The sequence below is a fragment of the Cuculus canorus genome, chromosome 1 (genome assembly GCF_017976375.1).
Source record: "Cuculus canorus isolate bCucCan1 chromosome 1, bCucCan1.pri, whole genome shotgun sequence".
Taxonomy (NCBI): domain Eukaryota; kingdom Metazoa; phylum Chordata; class Aves; order Cuculiformes; family Cuculidae; genus Cuculus; species Cuculus canorus.
The window spans coordinates 22657751-22669918 of NC_071401.1; the positions used below are offsets into that span (position 1 = coordinate 22657751).

The window sequence follows — 12168 nt, forward strand, 5'->3', positions numbered from 1 at the left end:
CTGATCCAAACTATTGAGCATCAGGTTGCTTCTTGTTCCAAACCTCAGCTCTGTCAACCAGGCTGGACTCGCTACCCAACAGTCTATGAAATTAGAAAGCTGAAGGATTTTTTATTTCCTATGCCTTGTATGGGGCTTGGGGCGCGTGTGTTACAGCATATGTATTTCAGCTTGGTTATTATTCTTATTCAATGTTTATCTCACAGACAAGTAACTATTATTCCCCATAAGAAATCTCATAATTTGTGTGCAGTGACAGTATCATAAAGAATTCAGTTTGTTTCTACTTGGCCCATTAAATTAAAGACAATCAAAAGCATTGTTCAAAAAACTAACCCAGTGAACTCCTGTGCTTTTATAAGTAACAGTAAATCATATGTAACAGGGAAGGCTGTTAAATACAGTCAAGGTGAAAAATAGGAGGCTGGTGCTATCACTGCAAGCTTGCAGTTTAAAATGTGTTTCTTTCAATCAGCTTCTGCAAAATCTAGACAACACAACCTCAGCAAGAGAAAGAGGAGTGAACTAAGGTCAGTTGAGGGAGGAAAAGTGAACACCAACGTGCCCGCAGGGATGGAGGGAGAAGAGTCTGCTGCCACTGTGTTCCCCTTGCAATCACTTTCCCTTAAAAGCTGAGAATACACAGCGGATTATATTGATGTTCAGGACACAGAGATATGCAGCACTATGTTGCCGGTGCAACTGAGATGTTCAACTGCAAGTTTTCAGACCTCTTTCCTGGGAACCACTCTGAAATATGCCACAGTACAACTCTGTAAGGAAATGACAATAAGATGCCATGGAATTCATATCAAGTGACAATAAGATGCCATGGAATTCATATCAAGAGAAGGTGTAGTTGTTTTAATGCTGCAACAAATGTTGGATGTCCTGAGTTGCCCTGGGATTTTCTATTCAGTCCAAAGAATAGTTATTTTTGTCAGGTTTATTTTTTTAGTTTTTTTTTTAATAGCAGATAGAGACTTTTCTTTTTAATATAGAAAGAAAACAATCACTTTTAGATGAGTCAATGATATAAACCTTTTTTTCTTATCAGATTGATTTTAAATTTGAAACAAGCACAAAGGGAAAAGCACAAGCATTGAGAGTTTCTACTTCAACAAATATGTAGTTTTGCTTCTACATCTACTTATTTATTCACAGTCTTTCAATGTCTCATAGGTCACAGGAAGCAGGGGGTCTCTAGGGAGACTTAGACTGCTCTTATTCTACAGAATCCATCGTATTTCCAGCTTTGCTCACTTTTCTCAAACAGTACGTGCATGGATGTGTCATTACTTACCAAGTACACAACTAGTTGTGGGTATCAGGGGAAATGGCAGAAGAAAGTTTGAAGTGGCTCTCTCTCTGTCTGTGAGTGACTGAAAACACTTCCTTGGGTTTTCTTAAACTTGCAGACTGCATTAGTTTACTTATAAAATACGCCAGAGAACAGCTGGAACCCAACTGAATGCAGCCAGTCCCATTGAATTGTTAACGATGTCTACAGCATGTTAGGATTTGTTTTGGAATAAATACTCAATGTGTAATTTGTTAGCCTATTTTCAGTCTGAAGTGTGAAAGCAAATTGAAGCCTACCCCACTGTAATGGCTTTAAAAAGACTCAGAGAGGTACAGCCAAATACAAGCACTGCTTCTGCAGCAGCTCTTGAGAAGATATCTTGGATATAGCTGTATTTAGCTCTTGTTCTTAGGCTAGCATTCTGCAATGGGAATGGAGAAGTGGCTTTGTTTTTCTGCTGTTTTTCCAAGTGATTGCTGAATGATATAACACGCCTGGGGTGTTTTTCGTTGTATTTCTAATGATTTTGCTTTTGCTCCTTCTGTTCGTTTTGAAGCAGGCTGTATGTGTTAACTAGGAAATGTAAATACTTTTACAGGACTATGCATTTGGATACATTTTTCAAAAGCAAATACTGTAACCACACCAGTAGAAAACACAAGCAACTATTTATTCTCACAGTTATGTTATAGCCTGAAACAACCATTTCTATGTAAGTATAGCTTTTAAAAGAGAGGAAACACTGGGGGATTTGTAACCTTAAATGGAATGTAAATTCATCTAAAAATTAGTACTTTGTGGCTCTGATTCCTGGCTACTGGAAAGAAAACTTCTCGCTCCACGACATTGTGCAGTGGAGGGGGCTGGCAGAGCCTTGGAAACTCTTCCTGGGAGCCTGGAAGTTAGTGGTGATTCCTGTTCTGCCAGGAGCCTTTTGCTTGGAGGCTCTGTGCTAAAAGCCTTGATTACACAGCCAGCAGGAATAATAATAATGTATGGGCATTTAGCACAGAGCTAATTGAAGTTCCGTATTTCCAGCCTGTGGGCAATAATACTAAGAGTTTGAAGTAAATATTGTTCCAGGTCAGAGTGAATGTACTTTTAAAAAGCCGAACAGCTTGCAGGTTCAAGAGAGACACACTTGTGGGGCTTAATTTCCTTTTTTATTATTTTATGATTGCCTGTACAGCACCTTTTGACATCTCACAATACATATTACAGTCAAAGTATTATTTGAGGTTTAACCTGTGTCGGAGCCCATAACAACAACTGAAATGTTTGTCTTGTTTCCTGAGTTACAGTGGAGCATCAAACTTTCTATGTACATTCTAACCTTTGAGTTACTTCTAGTGCACTCCAAGGTAGAAAAAATCAAACTGTGTAGCTTCCCACTGTGCCATACTCTGTGGTACAGCATTATGCTGATCATCACGCCAACGCTCTCCTACGGGCTTTTTTAAACCTGAAATTCTAGATTTCTGTGAAATGACAGATTCAGAGCCCAAACCCTTGTCATTTAGAAATGAATTTTCCCTGTGGGAACTTCTCTTGAAATCAACATGTTTTCTGAATGCTTCTCTTTCAACCAACTAACAACTGTTGTTTTAAAAGAGAAAAGAAAGAACAAACCCCACTTTCAGAAAAAAAAACGCTCAGCACAAGCTCTTATATGAGTTCTGATGCCAGGGACAGATCTTCCACTAAGATTTCCCTGTGGGTGATGAGCTTAGCAGAATGATAACAGTTTGTTCCCACAGACTGTCCTTTCTTTTGCCTGCTGCATGATTCTTAAAGCCCTACCTGCTGAGAAGTGCCACAGAGTAACCGACAAGACCTCTCTGCTTGTGAAGGAAAGACTGAATAATTGCTACTCCACATGCCCCCGTCCTGGAAGATCCCTGCACTGTCTCTTCCCTTGCTGCATGACCCCTTGCTTCCCCAGTTGCTGCATTGCTGCCCCTGTGAGACCTTAGGAGCTCTCCTAATTGTATAAAATGAAGGAGGGCAATTTTCCTCATTTCTTCCCCTGCTTATTAGTCCTATTCTTCTGACTTCACTGAAAGGGTCCTCAGGCACTGGACCAGGCTGCCCAGGCAGGTGGTTGAGTCACCATCCCTAGAGGTATTTAAAAGACGGGTAGATGAGGTACTTCAGGATATGGTTTAGTGACAGACAGGTCTGATTGGACTTGATGAGGTCTCAGAGGTCTTTTCCAACCTGGTAATTCTATGATTCTATGACTTTGCCAAGAAATTTATTTGCATCTTTGCTTGCAACCTGCTTCAGTCTTTGCTGATCTCCTACCTACTGGAGCTGACCTCCCGCATACAGCCACCCGTGACAGGCACTGCCGTCTGTACCCACACGCAACCCTTGCTGCTCTCTGCAGACCTCACCTTGCCCAGAACAGTGCTAGCTGGGATTCTTTGCTTCTTTACTCTGTTTCTTTCAGCTGTGCTCTAACTGGGGAATTGTTCCTCACTTTGTGTTTAAGGTTAAGAGGCTGAACTAATTCCCCAGGTGTGTCTCATTGAAAATGTCTCAAAACCAAAGGTAGTTAAGTATTTATGTGCCCCTTGTTACTGCTGAAAGTATAATGAAAACACACTTTCCCTGCTGTTGTCTGTCGTGACATTTACCATCGCAAAATTTATGGAGCAGCTGGGTATATGGCCTATTTGTGCATTGTATTTTTATTTTGAAAACCGCAGAAAATCCAAGGCCTCACTGCCATAAAAAAGTAATGCACAATTTTGTAACCATATAAACTATACCGTGTAAAACAAGCTCTGGTTTTATCTCACAGCTCCCCTCTCAGGTTGCTTTTGCTCAGTCCTTACTAATGAAATGGCACCATAAACTTATTTTATGTCCTGCTTTGTAGGAAAGTACAGGGTAGTAGGTGGCAGACAAAGGAAATTTATATCCTCAGTCACTTCACTGTGAAAGGTATTAATCTCAAATGAGAATCGTAGCCTTAACATGTTGAATTTATAAACAGCAGAGAAAATGGAGATGGACTAAAGTAAAGGTATGAAGAAGAGTTCAGTCTTTCCCAGCCCCTGACGACTGAGGTGCGATTTGCCTATGAATAGGGAGGGAGTCAGAGGGGGTGTTAGGCGTTCTCCTGTGCCATGTTCCAACAAACAACTGGACACAAGGCTTGTGCATGTGCTTGTGCTCTTCACAGAAGAATGCTGAGAGACAGTGCTAGAAAATATGAATCTTGGCTTCTGGTGCATGGCAAACGCTGTGTCTGCAGCTCGCTGCTTCTAAGTCCTGAAGCAGACGGAAGTGGAAGGGTCAATGATGCATCAGAAATAAGCCTGATGCTGCAGCTGTGAGTAGCTGTGGCTTTGGAGAGGGCAGAAAACCAGTCATCCGATAAGTGTCTCTGAAGACTGTGATCCTCATATAAAATTATTACTTTTCTCCACTATTGAAATAATCAAATCACATTTGCATTAAGCAAAATGGAAGACATTGTTAGCTTTTGGTCTGCTACTGTCTTTAAACACCACTAAGGTCTTGTATTCTTGCTTCAGATACTTCAGATTCTGTGGGACATTTTCCTACAAGATATCCATAATTGTACTACTGAGAAAAGTGAAATTTAATAAGGCAAACATTGGTTTTCTTTTATGACAAGTGGTTTGCCTTAGCGCTCTCTTTTTCCTGTGTATCCATGGGCTGTGACGCAGTCTTGCAGACTGTGAAGGTGGTCAAAAAGGACGGAAAACTGAAAAATAGATTCAGGTGTTGGATTTGATTTTTCTTGCTCTTCCTTCTTGCTTCCTTGTTGAGTGCTTTCTGCATGAAATCATGTGGCTGTCACTGTCACATCAGGGGCAAACCAGCAGGGCAGGGCTGTCATGTTACTGCACTCAGCATGGTCCTACAGCTATTTTGATGGTAATTGTGGGTGGGCAGGAGGGGTGAGCTCAGCTTGGGTGGCAACTCTGGCTTTCAGATTAAGTTATATCTCTCTAATACAAGAGGGAGTCAGTGGCTACAGGGCTTGGACAACTGACAGACCATCCTGAGCCTGTAATCAGGGAGCTCCAGTGGTGAGAGGAATAGTAACAGACACTGAAAAGTTAAAGGAACAGGAAAGATAGTGCAAGGTTTGAGGAGATCATAACCCAAGAGCTCTGGGGCATCATGCTATGAGTGAGAAGAATTAGTAGCTGCAGAAAAAAAAGGGGTAAATACAGAGATCAGGAGTAATCTGGAGAAATACAAACAAACACAGAGAATAAAGGAAGGTGGGCAGACAGCCTGGCACATGCCTGTGTCATAGACGATGATGAACCAGGTTGTTGCTTCAGCCTTATGGACAGCAAGGCAATGGTATTACCCTGTTTTGTCCTGCACTGGGACAGTATGTTGTAGGTTTGTGCACTGAATGTGCTGCGCCTCTCTGGCCCTGCCTGACTTACTGCACAGGCAGAGACCCACAGAGACAGGCTCCTGTCTGGGGCATCACATCCTGGATAGCCCTGACATGTCCTGCCTGATTTTGGTTTTGCAGAATCCTGTCTCTTCCTGTATGAGACCCTCTTGGGAAAGCTGGTCAACAGAAAAGGCAGTTTCCTAAGCTGGGGAAAAAGTTGATAGAGCAGACCTCTGCAGATAACTTAAATCAGCTTTGTGCAGTCCTACTCATCTTCTCCTTCCTGAAGATCTTTGGCTGAGGATGCACAGCAAGATAAAGAGTCAGAACAGAGCTCAGAACAGATAGGATCAGGTACCTGTGTAGCTACTGGTGCTTTAATGTCATTTGTTACTGTGCAGATGGCTGGAAAACCAAGATAGTGTGTAAAGCCTTCTTCTGACCATGCTTAGGGCTGTACATGTCAGCTCAGCCACACGCACACAGTCATGCTAGTGGAAGTGACACATGGCATCCAACAGAGAAGTATTGTGTAGCATCATTCTATGTGAAGCCCAGGATGAGTATTGGTGAAATATCATACCTGTATTTTGCCATTCTGGTATGTATCCTACTGACAAAGCTCTGCACAACTGCAAGTGGAATTATAAAATAAATTTCTTTGTATCTTTTTCTTTTTCTAAAACAGGTCTGAAGAAAGAAGTACAAAAGGATCAGGATGCTAACAGACCAGCTGTCTCATCTCCTAAGAGATCAGCAGTGACAGCCACCAAGCTCCATTCACCAGGTATTTATGAACCCAAAAGCATTGTTTCAAGGAAGATTTAAACTTGTCAACTTTACATCCCTTGTTAGCACACTAAAATCTGAGACCTACTGTTGTTAAGTGAAGATTGATTGTGTCCAAGGTTCATTAGGCTGGCTGCAAGTACATCAGGTTTTATCATCACTATGCATGAGCTGAATAGACTTGTGTTTTCTTTGTTACAACCATGCAATCATCTCTCCTTCAAAAAAAAGAGTTGTTGCTATTACATGCTTAATAATGCAAGAACATTTTTTATCTTTATAATTTTCTTGTATAAAAGGAGAACAGATAGATATAGTTAAATAAAAGACACCTCAGGCAATTATTTGGAGTGATAGTATATTACTTGGAATCTACTCTTACTGTTGTGCAGAGGCACTACATTTCCTGGGTTATTTCTATGCATAATTGGAAAAGAGATTATTTGTAGAAGTAACCTTCAGAATCCTATTGGAACATTGTCAACTTACCCTTTAGTACTGGGCACAAACACATGATTTTAGCATTTCTAAAGAATACCTTTGTTTATATGCAAAAATGAAGAGAACTTATTTCTATTTGTGTCTACTAAGTATACATTAAGAAATATATAAGGTACCTAAAGGCTTTTGCAAGGCTGGCCTTTGGCTGATCTAAATGTTTCTGAAAGAGTGGGCACAGTGCCACTAATTTCATTGTGCTTGCAGTTTATCTTCTATTCTGTTACCTCTTATTTCAGACTCTACTTAAACAATTTAAAAGTCATCTCTACAGCTATAGGATATTTGAGTTATGATTATGAGGGGTAGAACTCCATGCTTCTTCATTTGACAGTAAAGTATAAAACACATTGAACAGCTCTTCATCTACTATAACATGCATCAAGAGTCTCTTCATGTTTACCCATCCCTATTCTTCCCCTTTCCAACCAACAAAATCAAGAAAATTGAAGATTAAATTAAATCTTTCCAAGCATTGACAGGAATCAGAATTCTTCTCTTTACTAAGATATTAGGGTAAAAAGATGAACTCAATGCTATCCTCTGAATCATCTGATTTTCAGGCTATTTTGCACCTGGTGAGATCACCAAGAAAGCCAAAGAAAAATTTGTTGCAGAGACTGCCGTATCAGCATCTGACCAGCATTTATGATGGTAGAAGTCTAGTTTAAGCACCAGCACCGATTCTGACTCTAGCAGCATGTTACAGCACAGTTGATTTGCTTCCTCTAGAATGAAATATAAGCATATTTATACTGTGTATATGTATTGTCTTAAGGAGGCCTGCCTTTCCATGGGTGACTTAATGATATTCAAGGATGAATTCTTTTGGAATATCCAGTTCATGAGACCTCAGAGGTTCCTTCATTCTCACAAGAGGCTGAGTAACTCTCTTGCTTCCATCAGACTAATTTAGTCTTAATGTTGGTTGTCTGAAATTATGGCAACATAAAATTGTTTATTACTCTAAGGATCAAATAGGAAAATGAACCTCATCTTATTTTTTATAGTAGCCTTTAGCATTCTTTGAAATAAGGACAGCAATAACAAAGCAATAAAGACAGAAAATATTTTCACCTATTTATCAATTTCACAAAATAATCAAATCAGGACAAGGACTGAGTGTAGCTGGGGCCAAGGGGCAGTGGCACAGCTTTTCCTCCATCAGGATCAGAAACTCATGCATCATTTACCGTTCATGATAGAAGAGCATGTGTTCACCAAGTTACTCCAACACAGCTATGTTTGACTGTGGAACAGACTCAATTTCTGAGTGCCACGTCTAGTTTGTTTTCCCTCTATTATTGGCTTTCTCACGTGCAGTTCTTTTTAATCAGTGCTATTTTTTAATGTCATATAGGTTTTTTTTTAGCCTTGAGTGTGATCTTTAGAAATTGAATCAGTCCTCCTGAAGACTTCCAAGGGAGTTTTGAGATGCAGAGTTTTGTAGGGATCTCAATTTTATCTATTGATGTAATAATGTTCCTGAAATCTGTGCATAGGAGCAGGTGCACATAGATGCACATCAATGCTCTCTTTCCATCCCACTGGATGACTATGCTCTGTGTTTCTTACATTTGCCAGTCTACAGATTGCTTGTTATCAATCATCTCAGAGTCATTTCCTCACTTCCCTTACCATAATGTCAGAAATTGGACAGCTAAAAGGCAAATAAATTGTATTACCCATCTAAATCCTCATGGAATTTGTTAATTATGAGCATATACTCATTATGTCTCCTTTGTTCAGACACTCAGGTAGATAAAAAAGACCTGGGAGTTTTGAAGTGGATCAAAGGGGTTCAGTGATTTCAGCATACAGTGGTCTACCCTCCTGGTCCCACCATCAGCAAAAAAGACATTCAGTATCAGGGCCAGCATCATTAATATATACCCTGGTTTGTGCAGCACAACAGAAGAAAGACATCAATGACAGAATAAGCTTAGTAAGCTGCTTTTTAGACCCAAATGAAATAAGAAATTCAGGATTACCCCTCAGGAGAGTAGCACACTTTGATTTACAAGGACAGTTTATAATACTGACAAGGACAACATAGAGAAGTGCACTTCAAGTGTTCCAGTGAACAGGACAGCTAGAAAGATATGACACAAAACAATATGATGGGTTTCTAGTTTAATTACAACTGGACTGATTTCAAGGGCTTCCCCGTACACTTCTCCCTATGCCTTCAGTTGTAACATCACTATGCTGCCTAAACAAACCAAGTGTTTAATGCTAAAAGGACAGATATTTATGGCTGTTGCTTTTATGAATTCTTATTTTGTGATAATACTGCCCATTTAAGATCACCTTTAAATAAATGAAAGAATCTGTCAGAAAATACAATTTCTGCACAAAAAAAAAAGGTGTTCAGACTTTAGCTGAAATGATAAAAGGCAATAGCTAAGCTGGCTGAACTCTCTTAATGACAGAAAATCCTCTCTAACGTCTTGTATTTCTTGCAACATCATGAAATCAGTCTTGACATGTTGCAAAACATGGTATTCCTCTTTGCAAATGGAAGTCATGGGCACAAAAAGTTTCAAAGGCTGTTTTGCACTTGTGGCTCTCTGCAGTTGCAGCATGAGGTACTTGGAGACATGAGGGAACATCTCCGCTGGAGCTGTCTCCCTGTAACCTTAGCCTGGAGACAGAACATAGTCAAGCAAGTTGGAGGATATGCTCCATGCCTCCACATAAGCTGAGAATCTGAAAAAGTAGGAATACACTCCTGAAGTATTGTTCTGACAAAGCCATACTGCTTCCCTGCCTGATCTAGTAAAATAGCCCTAGGGATCCATTCGCACACCCAGACCACAGCTTTGAGCTTTGGCTTCTATGGGAACATATTTTGCTGTGCACTTGCCTTCTTTTTTGAAAGTCATTACAGATCTGTGTGAATATTATAGACCTTTTTTTTTCTTTTATATGGCTGAGTCCCAAAGGCCTTAGGCACACATAAGGGTCATGTTCATACATATAAAGTAAGTGACCCTGATGGTCTTTTCTACTCTCATTTTGTAGGACATCCTAAGCAAAGGCCAGCCACCCCAAAGAATGGATTCTCCCCCAAGCCAGGAGAGAGTCGAGATGCTGAAAAGCAGCTTGTTCAGAGGTTGAAGGAAAAGTGTGATGAGCAGTCCCGGCAATTAAGCAGTATTCGAGAGGAGCTTAAAAGGGCCAGCTGTGGCTTTGATGTCTTTGCTATAACAACACAGCACTTTTTCAAACAGGTAAGTGCAATGAGTGCTTTTTACCATTGGAAAGGTACTTTGCCTTTACACCAGTCACTTCCCAAATTTATTCCACAGTCGTTGAAACTTGGTTTTTGGGAGCAGAGCAAGTGATTTCTTTGCAACAGTTGCTATGAGGAGGGAATTAGTGTTTGATAACATGTATACAAAAATCAAAGTTCAAGAAGTTGGAAGAGGAAGAGTTCTGACTGAAACATTTGTCATGAGCATGGAGAGGTTTCTGGATGTTTGTAGGAGTGAAGTAGATGCAGAAACTTAGAAGTCCCAGTCCCTCACCACTACAGTTGGAATTGAAGATGTAACTAAGATATTGATAACTGCAAACAAACGCAAAAACAATCCATGCATTTAGTCAACCAGAGGTTTTGGATGAAGGAAAATATTTGCTTTCTCACAGTGCTTATCTGTTCTTGTTCACCAGGGATCAGACAGAGTGGTCCCTGTTACAGAGGTGACAATTCCTGACAACTTTAGTATAACATTAGTTCAGCATTTAGGAGAATACATTTGGCAGGTATAGTGAACATAAAGAAAATGTTGTTGATAATTAAAGGAGCTTATTTATTCACTAAATCTGAGACAAACTGAGTAAAGTTTAAAAGCCCATCAATAACCGGGAAGGCCTTGTACGTATTGCTGGTTTGAAAAGCCATTTAGTGATCTAAAAGCTTTACAAAAGGATCAGAACAGGCTGGATCAATGGGCTCAGGCCAATGAGATGAGATTCAACAAGGCCAAGTGCCAACTCCTGCACTCTGCACCCTGTGCAGAGCTACAAGCTTTGGGAAAGAATGGCTAGAAAGCTGCCTGGTAGAGAAGGACCTCAGGGTGTTCATTGACAGCCAACTGAACGTGAGCCAGCAGTGTGCCCAGGTGGTCAAGAAGGACAATGGCCTGTATCGGAAACAGGCTGGCCAGCAGGATCAGGGAGGCGATTCTCCTCTTGTACTCAGTGCTAGCGAGGCTGCACCTTGAATAGTGTGTTCAATTTTAGTCCCCTCACTGCAAAGAAAGACATTGAGGTGCTGGAGCGTGTCCAGAGAAGAACAATGAAGCTGTTGAAGGGGCTGGAGAACAAATCTTACAAGGAGCAGCTGAGGAAACTGGGGTTGTTTAGCCTAGACAAAAGGAGGCTGAGGGGAGACCTTGTCACTTCCTACAACTACCTAAAAGGAGGTTGCAGAGAGGTGGGTGTTTGTCTCTTCTCACAAGTGATAGGACAAGACGGAATGGTGTCAAGCTGCATCAGAGGAAATTTAGATTAGACATTAGGAAAAAATTCTTCATTGAAAGGGTCATCGGGCACTGAACCAGGCTGCCCTGGGAGGTGGTTGAGTCACCACTCCTGAAGGTATTTAAAAGACGGATAGATGAAGTGCGTGGGGGCATGGTTTAGTGGTGGACAGGTACGGTTGGGCTTGATGGTCTCAAAGGTCTTTTCCAACCTAATGATTCTATGATTCTATGATCTAGGGAATCTGGCTGGGCTCTGAGTTCCAGACCTGGTTCACAAGCTGCCCAGGTATTTTTTAACATTCCAGGTTGATCTTGCATCCCAACTACTTTGTAAAACAGGCAATCACCAGCAGTAGGACCCAAGGATTGGATAATATCCTTGATTGCCTGTTTGTCTACTTTTGGAAGAGAAAAGATAAACTTTCAGTATTAATTGGTAGGAAAAAAAAAAAACAAAAACACAACACAAAAAAAACCCAAAACAGAGTCAAAAAGTCTTTGCAAATTCTGAAATACTTTATTCGGTTATTTTTTTTTATATAGTGGGAAAGGTTACCTTTGAACAAATAGCGTAGTTCACACTTTTCCCTAAGTAGGAGCTGATCTTGCCGGGGGAAACTTCACTGAACTGAAAAAAACAGGGCATTCATACAAAGTAGTAAAAAGTATTAGATATTTTAGATACCTTCCCAGAG

General features: G+C 40.6%; 1 protein-coding gene across 7 annotated transcripts in view; it reads left to right on the forward strand.

The window, feature by feature from the left end:
- MTUS2 (microtubule associated scaffold protein 2) overlaps positions 1–12168 on the forward strand; it is a 317361-nt gene that overhangs the window by 241733 nt on the left and 63460 nt on the right. For all 7 annotated transcript variants that reach the window (XR_008448377.1, XM_054057304.1, XM_054057293.1 and 4 more), the window contains 2 exons: positions 6385–6483; positions 10008–10216. Coding sequence is in view for 6 of the 7 variants with exons in the window: in XM_054057304.1 (XP_053913279.1) it covers positions 6385–6483; positions 10008–10216 (308 nt within the window). In the remaining variant the exon portion in view is untranslated. The remainder of the gene's footprint in view (positions 1–6384; positions 6484–10007; positions 10217–12168) is intronic.